Source organism: Molothrus ater, chromosome 3 (genome assembly GCF_012460135.2).
Source record: "Molothrus ater isolate BHLD 08-10-18 breed brown headed cowbird chromosome 3, BPBGC_Mater_1.1, whole genome shotgun sequence".
Taxonomy (NCBI): Eukaryota; Metazoa; Chordata; class Aves; order Passeriformes; family Icteridae; genus Molothrus; species Molothrus ater.
Window position 1 is genome coordinate 15,888,529 of NC_050480.2, and position 19,268 is coordinate 15,907,796.

General features: G+C 42.2%; 1 protein-coding gene across 1 annotated transcript in view; it reads left to right on the plus strand.

Annotated features, from left to right (window-relative positions):
- Nucleotides 1-5,869: 5,869 nt before the first annotated feature.
- The window catches only part of VPS54 (VPS54 subunit of GARP complex), a 48,411-nt gene continuing 35,012 nt past the window's right edge, over nucleotides 5,870-19,268 (plus strand). The window contains exons 1-5 of the mRNA XM_036380793.1: nucleotides 5,870-5,947; nucleotides 6,293-6,376; nucleotides 14,692-14,853; nucleotides 15,696-15,937; nucleotides 17,386-17,464. Of these exons, the coding sequence (XP_036236686.1) occupies nucleotides 14,718-14,853; nucleotides 15,696-15,937; nucleotides 17,386-17,464 (457 nt within the window). The 5' untranslated portion in view covers nucleotides 5,870-5,947; nucleotides 6,293-6,376; nucleotides 14,692-14,717. The remainder of the gene's footprint in view (nucleotides 5,948-6,292; nucleotides 6,377-14,691; nucleotides 14,854-15,695; nucleotides 15,938-17,385; nucleotides 17,465-19,268) is intronic.

Consider the following 19,268-nt stretch of genomic DNA (forward strand, 5'->3'; position numbering starts at 1 on the left):
GCAATAAGAAATGCTTCCAAGGATCCAGGAGGTATTAGAAAGAGCTTGGCTATGGTCATCTCAAACACCCCTGTCCCAGTAAGCATTCCTCTTCTGGAACAAAAAGGGGCAGGACAGAAGAGTGCTGATCACTTTTCCCCCTTACTTTTCAGGGCTGGGTGAATCCACAGAGCATATCTGAGTCTCTTTTGAAAAGTCACCAGCAGATGAAGTAATTTGAGGCCTCACCCACACCACAGTTTATTCAGCCAGCTGCGTAGGTCTCTTAACAGAGGTGCTTTTTAATACAGCATGTCAAGTGCTGAGAAATATCACTTTGATTTTGACATACTCCCCACCAAGGATGATGTGTTTTCTGTTATGTGTTGTTGTCAAGGTGAAGAAATGAATTAGCATGGATTTTTAATTGCTTCAATGTTGAACTCTGATATAAGCTGAAAGGGAAACATCATCCTAGATGAATAAAGATGTGGTGCAAGAGCTGATCACCCTCTGGTGAGAAGCCAAGCTCTCCAAATGCAAGGAGGAGATTTCAGTGTTGATTCTATCTCTAGCTGCATTGAATCAGTTGCTGGCTCCTACAGATGCTTCTGCTGCCGCTAGCAGACACCAGGGAACAAGAAAAGACACGACTGTCTGAAATACAGGTACTCCTCATTTCTGGAAGTCTGGGGAAAGGCTGCCATCTGCTGTAATGCAGAGCGGTTGCTGGAAATACATTTGACTTAAATCAAACCCCAGCAGTAGCTCTGAAGCTGAGATGAGCTCAGGGTATGAGCAAACTGTGCCCTCAAAGACCTGATGATGCTTTTCACACAGATCCCTCTCCTAATAATGGCTGTTACCTAGCATGCCCTTAGAGGAAAAAAAATCTTCCCTGTGGACCTGCTTTAATCCCTGGGATTTCCAGTCAAGGTCAAAGACAGAACTGAGGCACAATTCAGAAAGCTGCTGGCTGGGCCAGCCTGCAGTGAAGGTGCTGCTTCCTCAGTTTAATCTGGCACCCTCATCATTCCACAGCCTCTCAGTTGCAGAGTTTTAAAATGCAGAAAGGTGTGTGGTTTTCCTCTCAGCAGTATGTGTGTGACACCTACACTAGCTACGAGTGAACTTGGCTGTACCCTCTACCCACAGGTCTTGCAACCTAGACAAGAGCAAAGTCTAAAAACATCTACAACTCAGGGCCTTTATCTCTGATCTTTAAAATGAAACTGAGCCCTGTGGTACCTAGAATCAAATTCTTCTCTTTAAAAGTCACTAAGATGCCAGCTCTACTCCCTCAGTACCAACATGGTCCATTTTTTCTGCACTTTTTTCTTTTTTTTTTTCCCAACCATCACTTGCTTTGAAACTACACATTTTGACTCACACGTATTCTCAGAAACAAGAGCTTTTTGCTTGCCTGAGGTGCTGCTTGGACCAGACTGTTTTCCATGACACTTTCCTGAAAGCACCTCACTAGAAATCCTCCTTTTGTAATGTTGGAGTGGCCATGGCTGGATTGAAAGGGAGCAGTGCATATAACAAGCTAGCCTGGAAAGCTGACATAAAGAAAGCCAGAGCTCCTGATGACTCAGGTATTGATGTACTCCATCAGAATAAACAGCTATCTGATAAAATGGACTCACTCCAGATACAGAAGAAAGAGCTTTTAATTTTATGCGGCCTCCCTCTTTACTGGAGACCAAGAGAAACCAAGAACTGTATGAAATGCAGCCACATCTGCAACATGTCTAAGGTGCTGAGGAATGACCTGGAGCCAGGAGGAGCTCTGCTACCTGTGCAGACATGGAGGAATACATGCCAGGGCATTCAGGAGCACCAGGAGAGACTTGGCATCCCAGTTTTATGGGTCGTCCTTATGTTATGACAGTGTCTTGATGGCATCTTCTAAGAAACTATCCTGGAAAGAGCCATGGGAAGGGGTAGCCCTTGAGGTGGGCCAGTCAGAGGTCTGAACCTGAGTTCCACCAGTTAGCATTTGGTTGACATGATAAAAATAATCTTCAAAATTTTAATCTGTGTTAATTTTGAGAGCCAGTTGCCCTATAAAACTGGCATCCCATTCTGCATGTTCCTAAGCTCCTGTCAAAAGGTTTCTTGTGGCACTGAGCACCACACTCCACTTAAACAAGGTCTGGAAATATGTTCCCTGCTACTGGCATGAAATATTCAGTCTTAATATCCCTTCACATCACTTGAGACAAGAAGAGCAGAAGCTCTCCATCTGCCTTCTCTGCAGTGTTCATTATTTTACGTATTTCTTTTATATCCCTTGCTTCCTCCAAGTAGAGCTTTTCCTCGAAGGTTGGTTGTTCCTATCATTGCTTAATGCTGCCCTTTTAGAGACAAGATTACCCATACACTCAGGGTTCCTGGGGGACCTGCCCCTCTAATTACATTTAATCACTATTTTCCCTCACATTCCCTATGGATTGCAGTACCTTCTTCAGTTTTTAGCAAGCTGAGCAAAGGTTTTCTATGGAAAAATGAAAGCTAGTGGTACCAGGATCCTGTAAGCAAAGACCTTCTGAAACACTATGACATCTCAAGGAAGGAGGTCAGGTATTCCTAGAGATGACCCAGCTTTTACAACAGTTGGCTGCACGTTATGCCATTGAGCAGTAATAAACATTTCCTTATTTTTTTAATGTCTCTTGTATCTGAGAAAACATTGAGCTACTTTGTTCTTTTTACTGTTTATTTTCTACAGCACAAAACTCACTGTTTCCCATTTCTTTTCCAGGAAGACTCTACCGAAGACTCCTGAGCTGGTGTGAGTGTAGGAAAAAACCCTGTCATATTTCTGTTGTTTTATAAGAATGCCAGTTTAACTCACATAGATGAAAAAGCAGCAGTAGAAAGATTTTCCTGGCTAAAGCTACTTGGGGTTGGAGTTTTTCCCTGGAAGAGCCTTTGTGGAACTATGTCCTGTGTGCCCAGGGTAAGGGTGTTTGTTGGGCTGCCCTGCAGAGCTGACGTGGCCCTAAGCAATCAGTAGGAAGCACAGATAACTGAAATGCTCTCATAAAAGCAGACTTTGTGGACATAAGCTGTACGTGAGGAGGTAGACTGACAACAGAACAAGTGAACTATGCTTGACTGACTCACAATTTCCTCACCTCACCAGCTCTGCTGGCTGTTCTTACCCACAGAGCGATCCAGACTGCGAACACCACAGTTCACAAGCCCAGCCACACCACGTGCCTTGGGGAGCTTTGTTATACTTTAAAGCAGCCTTTCTTCTCAAAGTCTCCAGAAATCACCCACTGAGTCTCCTACAGTCTGGAGGAGAGGAGGTTTCTCAGGCTGGACTGGTGTTGTCACTGCCACCACGAGGTTTAACAGAAAGGTGACAGTCAGAAAAGGAAGCAGCAGGAGGCAAACTCATGGCTGTCATCCTTTCCTTCTGATCCACAAAGATGATGCAGCTCTAGTTTATTTTTCCAAGGGGAACAGAGGGCTTTGCTGTTAATACCAAATGCAGCAGAACAGTAACAACATTTAGCTCAGAGATAATGTCAATAAGGTAGAAAATCAAACAGTTTGTTACTTTCCCTGCATGAGCAGATAACATGACTCTTATCAATGCAACTGGAAAACATTAAAGTCATGGGAGGGTGCATAGCTCAAATGTCACTTTGACGTTATGGCTTTCCCCTGCATCTCTGACACAATTAATTACTGGCTTTGAAAGTACCTCTCTGGTGCAAGAGAAACACAGACCCAAGGTTTTCTGGGCTTCCTTGGGCAAATGTCAACTGAGGGGTAAGCCAGCTCTACATAAAGGTCATTTCATGCTAAGCAACTGATGCAAAATTTCTTCTTAAAGCTGCTCTGACCAGTTCACTGAGATGAACCCAGTGGGATAGCTCCCTGACTCAGTGAAGATGCTGCAAGAACAGTGTTGTGAACCTCAACAGCTGAGCACTGAGGTCAGTCCTGCACAGCTGACTTGGCTCTGGCTCAGTTGCTGACCAGGACTGGACACATTTCAGCAGTGAGTGGATCAACCCATGATTCATAAAAGGGAGGCATGGAAAATTGTATCCATGCTGCAGGACTCACCTTCAGCCTCAGGCTGACTCATAGGACTAAAGAGGGGAAAATTGGTTTACCACTAAGCTTGTAGGAAGGGCTTTCCCCTCAAAACCAGTGTCTGTAGTTAATAATCACATACAGCTGCTTCTCTGCTGGGGATTCCCTTTCCTTTTTCCTTCCACTCTCTTCCCATCCCCTCCCATCTGTTTATTTGCTAGTGGAAAGAGGTTATATAGATACTCTCAGGTCCAATTCCAGAAGGTCAGACTACTTAAAGCAAACTGTGAACTCTGGGCAAATCCAAACTTTCCAACTCAATTGTGAGTGGTTGCAGGAGCCATGGAGACACTCCCAGCCAGCTGGCAGCAATGCTGAGGCAGGAATGCCATCCTCAACCCACACAGCCGAGGATTTTTTTCTGGCTCAAGAGGAAGTAACATAAAGCAGAACCCTGGGGAAGACAGGGCTAACACCACCTCCCTCCTACAGCCTCTACAATTTCCTTACCTTTATCCACGGGACTAAATTCTGCAAACTCAGTCCTTCTGCTGTCTGGATCAATACACAGCAATCAGTTTTACATTATGTTCATGATCTCTTTGCTCACTTTATTGCTGCTGTGTCATATTTTAGAGATTAGGAGTCAGGCAGACTCCAACTAATGTGACCCCCAAGGGGAAAAAAACCCAGAAAAAGCCCAACCCACCATGTTTTGCCCAAGAGGAGTGTCTGAGAACACTGGAGGCTGTAAGGCACAAAGAGATTTCTTTGCTGCGTAGGGGAAAATATGCTATGAAAATATTGTGAGTGACATTTACAGGTTGCTGGAGGGAAATCCCCACTGGCTTCCTAACAAGCATTTAATATTTAACATAGTTGTGTTTTTTGACTGCTTTTGCTGTTCTAGCTTCCTATGAAGTCTTTTTGAGCTGTGCTAATATTAACTCCAGAAAGCCAAGGATGGAATTCTGAAGCATGAGAAGATACATCTTTATTTTCTAAAGCATGTCTATGAAAGGTATAATGGATGGTCACTGACACTGAAGCCCACGGTTATGAAGTAATAATAATATTAAACTAGTCTTTCTTTCTGGTAGTGTCACATTTTTTGCTCTTTAAACTCAGCTTTATAAAGGGTGAGCACTGGTCAGGTCATACACATCTCTCAAGGAAGTCATCAAGGAGTTCCTGATCCTGGTGATACTCATTTGGGATTTACTGGCTGAGTCTGCAGAACAAGTTGTACCGAACCAGACTCTGCCAACCTTGACCACCAAGGAGAGAACAACATCTTCAGCCCAGTCTGTCTGGGGCCAGCACCAGACACAAACACGAGTTATTGAGCTGCAAGCCCAGGCGTGAACCCGTGTAACCCATGGATTTCCACACTCGTGCCCATAGCCACACGCTTATGTTATTAAGTACAGCCGGAATCGCTGTTGTTAATTAATCAGAGGTTCCCTGTGTTTTGTTGACTGGCACAGCGCTACGGCCGAGAATTTAAGCCTGTTTAAGGCACGACCAGGCACGAGGCTGCTACTGCTTCAGTGCCACCTAACGCACCCCTCTATTCCAGCAGCCTCTGAGGCCTGAGGGAGAACTGCAGCCTAAAATATAAATCTGAGTCAAACCGGCTGCGAAGCACCCGCGGAGGAGTTCGGTGACGAGGGTTCCCAAATGCCGGCACCGCAGGCGCCCACGGGACCGACACCACTACCCCACCGCGGGTTGCAGCGCGGCCCTTTCCGCCGGCCTCGGCCGCGGCTCCTCCCCCGGGCGGTGGCAGAGGCGGGGCCTGGTTCCTCCCGCCGCCGCCCGGGCCCTTCCTGCGCCGCCCTGCGCGGGGGCACCGACGTGTCGCCGCGGAGGAGCCGCGCTAGGCCGCGCATCCCGCCCGGCGCCTCAGGTACAGCGCGGGGGGCCCGCCCGCCGCCAGCCCCGCCGCCTCCCGCCCCCGCCCGCCGCCGGGGTTCCCCCGGGGAGCGGCCGGGAAAGTTTAATTTCCCCGGGTGCCCTTTGTGTGGGCGGCCCAGGCGGCCTGGGCCGGGCGGCGGAGCGGAGGGACGCGAGGGGAGGTGGGAAGGGGGGAGGCTGCCCGCGGCCCGCTTTCCCTCCTTCCCTGCAATTCCCCTTTCCGAATTTCCATGGTAACCCCCGGTGGGCAGCGGGCGGTGCCCGGCGGGAGGCGCGGGGAGGGCGCGGAGGTGTCGGCGTGAGGCTGGGCCTCCCTCATGCGGTCACTGTCCCGCAGGTCCCCGGCAGCATTCCCGACGATGCCACGGGGAGAGATATGACGACGGTCTCCGGGAGATACTCCTGGCGTGTTCTCCATAAGGTATGGCCGGCTGGGGGCTAACGTCTAGAACAAGTATTTAGTGTTTTCCTCCGGCGCATGGCAGCCAGGATAGACTGGGATGTGGAGCGCTAAAAGGGCTTGTTGGTTCCATAAGCCGTGTAGGAATGCGATGGTTCCTGGGTTTGTAGATGATCCTAAAATTGTGTGATGGGGAGATTAATTTCTTGCATTTCTTTACTGTAATTTTTCAAAGACGGTATGTGATGTTGAGAGAAATACACATATGGGGGTATAAAATACCAACCTTCTGCAATCCCAGCAGAAACTTTCCCCTTCTGACTGTCCAGTTTAGGCCTTAGTATGTTGCTAAGTCCCTTTTTCTTCTCCATTATTCTTATAATGTCTAAATACTTAGGATTTCTGTTACAGAACACAGAGTTATCACAATCCAGCATAAAAAAATATAGAATGCCTATTTTAAAGTTCATCAAAGTAATTACTGGGCTACAGATTTGCTTTTTTGTTGTTTTGTTTTGGGTTTTTTTTTTTCGTTTCTAGCATAGGTGGTGTATTGACTTTCCTGTCTTACCTGTACTGATGAAGTCCTGAATAAGAAGTCCTATGGACTTGTGCAGCTGTTGCTGTGCAACCCTGCAAGAAATTGCTCTCTTACTCAAAAAACCCAACTGCAGTATGTTAATTGTTGTAGTGGCTGCAGTAATTACTGTTGTGACATGAGAGTCAGTGTGACTCTTTGACAGACTGTAGTGCAGACAAAAGGTCTTGAAATGCTTTGGGCATTAGGTTGGTGTATCTGTTGGGTAGGAGAACAGTGCCTAAAATGGGTGATAGATAGGAGATCCACGGCTGTTCATGCAAAAGTCACTGGGCAGCCTCACCAGTGAGGCCGGAAGGTTGCACGATGAGAAGCATCTCTACCTCTCCTATCCCATTTGCCAGTAACAAGATCTGTCCCAAGTGTCCCTCTGTCTTCAGCACCATCTTTCTCTGTAGTGGGAGTCTGGCATGTGTGCAGGAATCTTGCCTTGTTGATGAGCACAAACTTCATGGGAGGAGAAGGAGATGCACATTTCCAATGTTGAACAGAGATATTGTTTGCCTGGAAAATGTCAGGCGCCGCTAGAAATGAGTGGAGAAAGCAGACTGCAGGCTTCTCTTTGGCAGTTTGAGCAGGAAGAGATTGGGAAATGGAATCATGATCATGTAGGTGTTGTTTCTTCTTTTGGGGCAGCAGCTCTGTGAAGAAGCCACTTCTGCTTTCCCTCTCCAGAGTTTGGGGAACATGAGGAGCTGTGAGTCTGAGGAAAAGAGAAGGCCCATGAACATCATATTGTCCTTCCAGTTGAGAGGCTCACAGTTTCTCTTCGGTTTCCTTTTTTTTTTTCCCCTTCACACTTTGTTTATTCTTGTCTTGTTTTATGAATGGAGCAGAAAGAGTGAGCAGGTGAGCATGAGTGTGGATGTTCTACGTACATTTTTCTGGCACCTCATATGAGTAAGTCCAAATCATATTTACCAGCAAATCTAGGATTTGTCTTAATATTTCTAGCTTTTTGTACCACCTCACATAGGTGCTAGATTAAAAAAAAAAAACAAACCAACAAAACTGAATATTCTCAGCAGAAGGTAAAGAATTGTTAACGTGGCTCCTTCATACTCAAAACTGACAGGTCCATGTACTGATCAGGTGTTCCAAGGTACTCATACCTGATAGCTTAAATATCCCAGCTTTTTCTCTATCAATCTGGTTCTTAAATTTAAAAAAAAAAGGGGCTCTTCTGGATGTGTGTGAGTATGTGTTAGGGCTAGATTATTAGAATTGGGGTAGCATGTCTGGCACTTTGCAATATGTTAGAGAGTTTCCATCATTTTTATACAGTGACTGCAAGACTGTATACAGCAGTATGGACTTTATACAGCAGTGTAAGACCTTCCTTTTGGTTTTTGGCATTCTAGGTGTAGCATGACCATACTGGGTTTTATGCCATGGAATTTTTTATTCTTTTTGTCAATGGAAGCTGTTTAAGGGATAAAAAGGAAGCAATGTGAATAGAGGTGATCAGTTTTGTTTGATCTTCTGTTGGGCAGGTATTAATACCACGAGGACTGTCAGCAAACATGGATGGCATGCTCCGTTGCTCACCAGGTTAAAGTTTGGATGTTCTTGTTTGCAGAGTACCTGCCCTGTAGAGTGACAGTGGACTGGCATCCTGTGTCAGGACTTAATGTGAGGTGCACTGGGCCTGCTTTTTGATAGTCTGGTTGCAGCTTTATGCACAATGTCAAACTGTGAAATATTTTTAATTGGCTCCCTCATAGCCACTTCCGGTTCAGGACTTGGATAAGGCTTTGGAACACATGATTCCCATGAAAATTCATATTTTTAGGAAGTTATTTTCTGATGAACAAGAGCCTGGTCCTGCTGAAGATGGCAAGTGGAGGGGCTGTACAGGGAATCGCGCTGTCGACACAAATTGCCATGAGCATCTGTTGGACTCCTTTTGTCACGTCAGGACCTCGGTGTTGGGATTTTTGCTGGGGCTGGTGCAGTTCTTCTGCCTTTTCTCCACATGTCACTGCTCTGCAGTGTCTACCTTTAACAGACTTGTAGCAGGAATGCCTGCTGGGGCTCCTTGGTCTTTGTTCAGCTCTGTGGACCTCTCTGGAGCTCTGTAAGATGCTCGTATTTCACTGTTTTCCAAGGGGATAATGCACACTGTAATGGTGATGCCTGGAAAAAAGGGTACAAAGAGACTTCATTCTCATCTTGTGTGATAGTGTGGGCAACTAACCACAGGGCCTTTTCTGACACATATTTTTACTGCTTTGATGATTGTTTCTGAACGATTCTGTCATCTCTGGTGTGGAAGAACTGGGTGCATAACAACCTAAATAGCTGTAGGTAGGTCTGTTTCTCCAGCACAGAGTCTGCCTTCTGATTTCAGATTAGTGTTCAGCATTGGGAGGTTGGGTTTCCAGGTGAGAGGAAGTACATTTGCTACAGTGGGTACACCACAAGTGTTTAGTATAATTGTTTATTTGGTACCTGAATGAAAGTGAAATATTACTTTCCAGATAGTTTGTCTAAAAGGAGATAAATAGCTTTCCAGTTTTTGACAAAATGTTTACACTTGTGGATTTTATTAAATAACAAGATTTTGTTCAGTGATGGGACATTTTGGGATAATTCTTTTCAGAGGATTTTATTCCTGTATTTAAAGAAATGAAGCTCAGCTAAAGCTTTTTTTTAAATTTTTTTTTCTTAAATCTGCTGTTCATGTGGCTACAGCTGGGAAGGGCAAAAGAAACCGTTACAAAATGTGATAATATGAAAGTCAGATGTTGTTTTATCCTGGCCTTGTAGGCTACCCATGGTGCTTTGCAGTGGAGATGCAGCTGTTCTGTTCTTTCTTTGGAGTCACTACTGTTGTTTCTTGCCTCTTTCCCTGTTTGAGGAGAGTGTTTTGAGATGTTCTTATGAAAGAGACAATTCAAGGGGAGGGTGGTGGCATTACTCTTTGGGCTATTCAAGAGCTTTTGCTTTTCCACAGCCCCTGTTCTGCAGTTTGGTGGGAAAGTAGCACAGTCTGAGGAATTACAGAGTCTGCTGAAGCATAACAGCATGTGTGGTTAAGCAGGGCTGATGGGAAATGCAGATAACTCGTACATTGCTTTCTTGTTGGGTTGATTTCATCCCAGCAAGGCTAACCTGGACGGTCATCAGTGATGCTAACTTTGCAGAGAGGGTACACCCTCAGTGTGAGAACATGAGACTGGGGGTAATGTTGGGGTGCGCAGAATGCACTCAAATACATGGAGTTTTTTTGTGAATACAAATACAGTTGTATTTATTAGGCTCTCAGAGAGGCCAGGCTCATATGGCCTCCTCTCTAAGTTATGTGAAGAGGTTTTATGTTGTAGTGTGCTCCAAATGCAGGTGGCTTGCCATGGGGACATGTCACAGCTCTCCTCTGACTCTGGCCTCATCATTGCCCTGAGAGTCATCATCTTCCTGCCCTGAAACCCCAGGGTGGAAGTAGGTGTTCAGGAAGAGCTTGGCTTAGCAGAACAGCTCCCACAGCTTTAACCTCAGTCTCTGAAACTGCTTAAATGTTTCTGCTTCAAGCTAACCTTGGCTCTCCTGCTGCAACAGGGGTGTCTGTCTCAGGGCACCAGGGACAAGCATGGAGATTTCAGCCTGAGGAATTGGCTGGTTGGAAAAAAGAAGTGAAAGCTTGCACTAGTGCAGTCTGGCTCACATTGTCTTACAAAGGTGCTGTGTACTTTGCTCGTACCATAGTTTCCCTGTTACAGGGTGAAATCCTGCTGATTTAGAGCTGTGTAATAATACATAGGGAAAGCTCAACTTTTGAGGATAGAGTAAATATATTAGGCCAATAGCAGCATGCCATTTATTAGCTGTTGAGGTCCTGGAAGGAGTCCCTTGTGTATTTTTACCTTTTAGTTAGTTTCAGGTATGCTTTTCTTTAATAAATATCTTCAGTATTTATCATATGTTCTAGAAATGGTGCAGTATCTTGCTTTAGCTTGACTTGTGGGTGGCTTCTGATAGTTTTCTATTCCAAAGCATGTTGGGTAGCCAGAAGAGTGCTTGAAATATTTTAATTTCACTCTGTTGTTGCCAAAGCCTCGACAAGCAGCAGGGACTTTAGCATGCCATTTGTGTTCACAGAGAAACTTCTCCTGCCTTACCTTTGGGATGCAGAGCATATCCCTTGAAAAGTGCCTGCTGGTGTCCAAGTGTGGCTTGTTGTGGACAGTGGGGAATGCTTGAAGGAAAGCTTGCTCAGTGTTGCATGTTCAGTTGGAACCCTGAGGGCTCTTCCCCCTGAGTGCCGACTGTCTCTTAGGTGTCACTATTTTTGAAGCTGAAATAAAATTTGGAGAGCAGATTCTATAAATGATATTGGAAAAACAAAGCATGTGAATAATTACACTCAGAGTATGGGAAGGCAGTTTGTGAAGAACTTTTGTACAAGTGCTGCTACTTAGAAAAACAAGCACGTTCTCCAGAGTTACAACCACCCTGTGCAATCACTTCAGAGTAATACACTTTGTTGTTGTGCTCTCTTCCAACAGCTGAAACCTTGGGTGTGAAACTCAAGAGTCACAGCGCAGTCATCTCAGAAATAGCCTCATGTGATTAATGCAGTGCTGCCTCACAGAGCTGCTCTTTGCTGACTGTGCAGTACCAAGCCTGTGGCTCTTGCTCTCGTCACCGCAGTGTTTTGTTCCATGCTGTGCTGTACAGCTGTGTCATATTGTACTTGCTGAGCATGTTACTGAACAAGAATGTTTTTAAAGAGGAGGCTGTAAGTTGAAATGCAAGTCTTTGTGTGCTCAAACTCTAGGAATACTGTCAGTTCAGATCATCAAAGCTATTTTCGTTGTTGCCGTGGCTGATTTAGTTTAACTTCATCGGTATTAAGTCATTACAGTGACAGTGTAATTTAATATAATATTTTTAAATAAGGAAATTAATACAGTGTGTGCAAAACAGATGTAATATATTGAAGGCATATTGCAAGTAGAGCCATAATCCTGGGTTGCAGGCTCCATCACTACTTTTGTGTCTAACCTCTAAACGTTTTCTTAATTGTGTTAGTTTAATACACATTGCTAGACAAAATGTGAGTAAATTATGGTGATTACTGGAGAGAACACAGTTGATCTAAACCATTTTAATTGTATATAATTTAAACACTGATGTCATGAAGTTACACAGTCGCATATTTTTACTACAGCCATATGTTCTTCTAAGTAAGAGACTCAGGGGACTCACCATTTCATAATTGACTCTGCACAGTTAATGCAGTTAACTGCGTTTACCTGCCTGTCATTTTGCACAGTTAGTGCAGTTAACTGCTTTTACCTGCCTTTCACTTGCATGGAAAATAGAATGAGTTAAAATACTCTGCAGAACTTTTGTTCTGTGTTAACACTGAGTTTCATTTTTTTGGTATGTTTAAATCAGCAAATTTGTTTATTATTGTGTATTTTAAAATGTTGATTTAGGGGCTAGTTATAGATTCATTTGTCTATAAAATGTTTATTAGTGGAGCACAAGGAGCTGCTGTTCTGTTGGTGAACAAATTTAAGTTTTTCAATTGTGGGTAAGGTTATTGTACAGAGATTAGTGTAGGGCAGGATTTTTGCCTTTATATGGGCTTGGCACATATTCTTTGTAATGTGGATTTAATTCAGGTACGATTGCCCAGTTTTCTTTGTCTTTCTGAAGTTATACTTTGTTGGTCAATTTAAGAACTACATTTTGAGGAATGTCTCGTTTTGGGCAGTACAGAGATGAGTTTTTTCCTGTACAAATGTGGTTGTTCATTGGGGTTAATTATCCATAAGGTCCTAACTTATGAGGGTACTAGAATAGCTGCTAGCTATGAATAATTTAGTACAGCATCAGATTGCGTGCCACTTAAAAAAGCCTCTGCCTATGAAGCCTTGTATCTTGTTGAAATCCACTAAACAGTATGAAGGTTACTGCTTGCACTGGTATTTTATTGTACTCTTTCCTTTCTATTTTAAGATTTGTCATTAAATATTTCATGATGATAAGTAATGAAAATACCTGTGCAAGAGTAGGCGGCCAAGCTTGTTTTTGAAATGCTGAGGTGTTGAGCTACTCTTCAGTCTTAACTTGTCTTTGAAATTTGTTTTGAATCTTTGGCTAGCATCACACAGATAGCATTTTCTTTACACAGATTTATGTAGTTGAGACAATTCATATCCTAGACAATTCTTTGAGATGGTACTTCATTGTGGGGAAAGCAGAAAGGCTTAATGAATGGCTTGCAAGAGTTACAAGATTTCAGTGCTTTCTACAAATTGCTGGAGTTGCTCATACATCTGACTAGAGCAGACTGTGGCTCATATTACAGAGGCTTTTTCAGGAGAAAAACTGCAAATACAGCACTTTGAAGCAGTTCCAAGTGCAGATAAATTTATTGTATGCCTTTAGGAGACTTGGTCATGGCAACATAGCACTGGATGTGTTTTTTAAGAATGCTAAAATAAGTGTTTTATCATAATATACTAGATTTTTCACAAAACCACCCCAAACATTTGAGAAGAGCTTAATTGAGAAATTACTTTGGAAATATCAAGGGAAGAACATAAGCAATAAAAGTAGTAGAGAAAAGGGGTTTTGTGGGGCCTTTGGGGGAGAGAGATTAATGCTTTATGATATTTAAGGAAGATCTGTCAGATGGCTGGAAAGGTTTTTGTCTGACTACTTCTGACTGTTCCCATTCTCTGCTAGTAAGTTTTCCTTACTATGGACCTCTTCATTGGTATGCTCTGTTATAGCTGAGCATCTCTTTTAGAATTGTTTTGTAGGACACTTTTAACAAAGTAGAACCTGTTCCTTTTATTTTCCAAATGAGATTTGTAATATATGTGATGCTGCTGGAAGCCGACGGGGTGAGATACAGCCATCCCTTGGTGCCTGCTTTAGCACTTGAAGATAAAATTGGCCTTTAATCTTTTTGTGCTCCTTCACAGGGTAGTGAGTAATTTAAGTGTCCATTAAGGGTTAGTAGTTAAATGCTAAGATCTTGCTAGGTGTGTTTAATTTCTCCTTAAAGGCGAGGATCCAGATGAGTCCCTTTGAACAGGCACTCCTTGAGCTGTGCAGTTTTAATAAACTCTCAAACCCTAATAGTTGTGCAGTGTACTACTGTCTGATACTTTGATGGAAATGCAGTTTTGTTTACAGATGGAAAGAATTCATTAAGTTCAGCCCTGGTGTAAAATTTTTAATGTTATTTATTTTCAAACTGGGATCTTAAAATTGAACTGAAAATTAGTGGGACTTTCCTTACTCTGGAGCTTTTTGATCTATGATTTAATTGTCTTCTCTGTGCAAATACATTATGCTGGAACAAACTCTACTCTACTAGGCAGCCATAAGAGTTGAATTGTCAGTTTTCCTGATTCAAGTACAAGGTTTCCTGATATTTGAGAGGAAATTCTATTGTGAATGTATGCACTGTGGCTGCAATAGTTATGGCAAGAAAGGAAGAAGTGCCTAAAAGACTTACTTTTTTTTTTTCAAGTGTAACATTTTATTATTGCTGTGCACAGGAACAGGCTATCCTCCAAACCTGCAGGTGTGTGAAGAACAGACTATGAAGTTACATTCTGCCTTTTATTTTTGTGTTTAAAGTAAACTTTCTCCTGTTGTTGAAATGTGTCAGTTGAAGTACTGCAGTTAAAAACCATACTGGAGTGTCATTGTTTTGATCCAGTGTCTCCCCAGAGCTTTATTAAAGCCTTGATATCTATTGTTTCCTCTTTAGCTTTTATCAAGTGGTGATTTTATGCAATGGCATCAAGCCACAGTTCCTCACCAGTGCCTCAGTCGAACAGCAGTGATGCTTTCTTTAAAAAAGAAGCGGACGCCACGAAACGCTTTCGCCCTGTGCAGTCCCTGCCGGACGTGTGTCCCAAGGAACCCACAGGTAATGTTGGTGTGCGGGCAGAGGAACAAAGCAGCTCCATTTGCTGAACCATTGCCAGCTATCCAGTCAATATTTCTTGTATACTGGTGTAGTGTACTAAGCCATAGTCTTCCAAGCATGCTGTGATTCTTTTTTATACCACCCAGTGTCCCTTTGGAGCAATAGGAGAGACTATTTGCAGCTTGTTTTAAGATGTCCCCATTTTAGGTGGGACTTTGCTTGCATCATTCCACATTACAGCTATGATCCATACTCCATGTAAGAAGAGGGTGCAGTGTGACAGAGCTGGTAGGAGACATGTCCAGTGTGCTTGGAGCCTGACTGCATTCCTTCTGGGAGATACCCCAGCCCTTCTGCAGGAAGAAGCAAGTGACCTGTCTATAGTACTAAGTCTCTGGTGCTGTTGTTAAACCAGATTTTGGTCATGGTTCCAGCTGTTGTGTTGCACTAAAGCTTAGTTTACACAAAGGAGTAGGTAGGATGGGATCTTAAGGATTATGACATATAATGCTAACAAATTACAGCTCTCATTCTGATCAAGATCAGATTATTAGAAATATGTTTGTGGTTGGGATCTTTTTCTCTTCAGTAGAAACTAATGTTGAATGAAATCTGTTTAATGAGTATCAATACACCACTTCTGTGTCCAAAACTTGAGTTGGTTAATCTCATAGAAGAAATGCAAGGTGAAATGTTACAGGAGAATATCATCAGTCGTTTGCATAGATAATTCTAATCAGTATGTAATTGGTAAAATATGGTTTGCTTAAGAACCACATTTTAACAAAAGCTTACAGCTTTGTTTCTCACCCTAACAAACTGTCTTGTCTTTTGTGCTGCAGGCAATCCCAATAGCTTACATGACAGCCCATCTCTAGTTGTGGATCAGCAAAGATGGACTATTTATCATTCCAAAGTCAATCTCCCAGCAGCACTAAATGATCCTAGGTTAGCAAAAAGGGAATCTGATTTCTTTACAAAAACATGGGGAGTGGACTTTGTGGACACTGAAGTCACGCCTTCATTCTACCTCCCACAGATCACCAAGGAACATTTTGCATTATACCAACAGGAAATCACTCCGGTAAGAACCCCTGATTAGGTGCACATAGTCCTAGGAACCAGAAAGAGATGCTTCTTCTAATTAGATTATCCTGGCTAGTAGCCCACTGTACAGGTAGTTGATAATTAATTTGCTTTTTCAGTGTTGTTTGGGTCTTCATTAGACATTTCTGGTTTTATAATCTCAGAACCCATCATGTGGAAAATGCTCTCTGAATTGTCCTGAGGCAATTTCATGTTATTTTTAACTTCTGTTTCTGAGTACCAAGCTCTGCACCAGGGCTTGCAGATCATATTTATTCTTTCTGGTTGTTAATCCTTTTTTCCTGTAAGGATTGTTTAAGGATTGGGCTCTACAATGCAACATAGCATTCTCAGACCTTTGGATCAAATGACTACATGCTGCAAGGATTGGCAATATTTTTTAGGAGTCTTCAATCTAAACATTGAAACATTTATACATTGACTTCTTAAACTATAAAGAGGCCTATTGTCTTGGTGATTTCTTTTGTAACAGGGAAGTGTAAGCTACACCTAAGGACACCAGGACCAGTAGGAGACTTCTACAATCTCTTAAAAATACAAGTGTCAGTAAGTATGTAGTATTTTCTTTTTAACTGAAAGAACATGTAGAAGTCTCCTGCTGTTCTCTGCTTCCTTGGTTTGTAACTTCCTTATTTTTTTTTGTCGGTTCAGAATCAGCTGCAGGAAATATTACTTGTGTAATTATAGTTAAAGACTGTAGAAGGGAATTGTTTATAAATGAGCTACAACTGAACTATTGCCTTTAACTCACATATTCAGCATTTAAAATGTTTTAAGATTTCATCCTTTAAAATTAGTACTTCATGCAGTGACTGCTAAATGAAGGAAGGTTTTGAAACTGGGACCTGAGCTGTGATGTATCTTCTTGCAGAAATCTAGTTAACATTGATGCTCTTTAGAAACATAATTTGTCACCACTATGGTCTCTGGTGGTGTTTAAAATTTGAAGCTCAGCATGATGAAACAAGATATGTGGTTTCAGCGAGGTACTCATTAGTAATATGTGCAAGTAATTTCTACTTACGTCCAATTTGATTTAGCAATGAAAAAGGATTCTTTGTGTGTTAGTGTGATTCCTGGATTAGTCAGCAAATAAGTGTTTGTATATGTAATTACAGTTGATCTATAATTGTATATCATTATGTAGAGAAGTTATTACACTTCTTCCATAATGTCTGTGTTCATTTTCTCTTGAGATGTAAAGATACAGGAAAAAAAACCAACACATCCACTACAGGTTGAAGTTTTTAGTACCTTTCACCTGGACAAACTTTGTCTGAGCTTATAAGAGGAAGAAAATACCGTGAACATACCAGAATTATTTTGCGTAATTTAGTTGTGTTTCACTGAATGTTTTGCTTCAAATGAAAAAAATCTGGGTTTTAAGCATCAGAATAATTCTTTAATATATTTTCTCTTCTACAGAGAGAGAAGGTTCATGAAAGGTGCAAGAATATTTGTACTCCTAAAGATACCTTTGACAGGACACTATTACACACTCACGGTACAGTCAAAGCCTCCTTTAGTTATTAAAAAGTGGTGTCTTTTTGTATGAGTATGTTATAACATCAGTACCAAGTGTTATAAATGTTACTCATCATTGATTCTATAATGTGTTAATTGTCCCTGTTACTTGCTTGAGATCTTGTACAATAATAGCCGATGATTTCTTTGAAACGAGAATTAAAAACTCAGATGTGGTAGGCTGAGAGGTATTCATGACCTCTGCTGACATTTTGTAGGTCAAAATATTAATGATACCTGCTTTTAAACTTTTTCTTGGCATGTTTGGATTTGTCACAGGTCATTGTGGCCCTGGCAGTGTTTTCTTTAACTGCTTTTTATTTAAAGATCCATTGAAACTGGTGCATCAAATTTGTATCGCCTGTTGGCTTCTCAGTGAAGAGCTGCAGTGCCATTCCTGTATCTCTGCCATGAAGGTCATGTCATGGCTGAGGTGGGAAATTATATCTCTAGATGATCTACTCTAGACTATCGGCTCAAGCCAGGGAGGACAGTGTCCAGTTGGGTTGTGAATCTCACAGATGGAAATGACACAATCTGTCTGGGCAACCTGTTTCAGTGTTTTACCACCCTCCCAGTAAAAATACTTCCTTGTGTTCAAATGAAATCTTTCATGTATCAGTTTCTGCCCATTGCCTCCTGTCCTGGCACTGGGCACCACTGAGAAAATTCAACTCTGTGTTCTTTGCACCCCCTCATCAGATCTTTAAGCACATTGACCTTCCCTCGCCTTTTCTAGTCTAAACAGTCTCTCCTTCTTGTTTCTTAATCATCTTTGTGGCTCTTGACATGATTCATTCCAGAATGTCTAGGTCTGCCTTGTGCTGGGGCGCTTAAACCTGCACTTGGAGGCTGAATTTCAGGACTTCATGGAAGTAGTTCAACTAATAGGAAATTAGACAGGAAGGAAGGCAAGGGGCAAAATAAAAAAAAATATACATAAAAGAAGCACTCATAACTTGGAGAAAGTTTTTATTATTTATTTTAATTTACTTTCTCAAAAACATTAGCATAAAAGGGTTTATTTATCAATCTCTTTGATAAATCTTATCTATATCAATGTCTACAGGTAATACAGCAAAAAGGATTCAGTAGTTTACTCCTTCTGATCAAGTTGTTTCTGCTGACTTTCTTCCTCCTCTTCTGTGCCAGAGGAAGCCCTTTTGGGGGTTTCTCTCTATTGGTGTTACTTTGGAATAGCTGTTCGAGAATGAGTCTGTCTGTGCTGCATACTGAGACATAAACTAGAGATTTTAGAGGAGCCAAGATTTTAGTTAGAGATAAGCTTTATTGGAATTAATTAAAATAAGTGGGTAGGCCTTGATGAAGTTAGGAGTTAGTAGTTAACTAATAATTGATTGCTTGTCAACACAATGTTTGGTTAGCTGGGTTTATAATGAAGAATATAGAGACTGATAAATAGCGTTTAGGAACATAAGACCATTGTAGGCCTCCTCTGTTCTGAAACCAATTGAAGATGGGAAATGGGAGTTCTATCAATGGGTTAATTTGTCATATTTGTATTGCAAAGGTAGAAAGGTCAGAACGAGGAAGACTTCATTTACTTCCTCATTTTGGGACCTTCCCCATGAAAGGGACCACCGACTCATTTTGAGGAACAAACTACGCATGCTTAATAGCTTTTGAACTAATTACCATATGAAGCAGGGAATGGGATGTACCAAAGTTATGAATATGCATTTGTATTTTGGATATTCAGTACTTGTATAGATAAAAGGGCTCTGTAATCACCTATAAATTGTGGTGTGTATTTGGGAGCTATC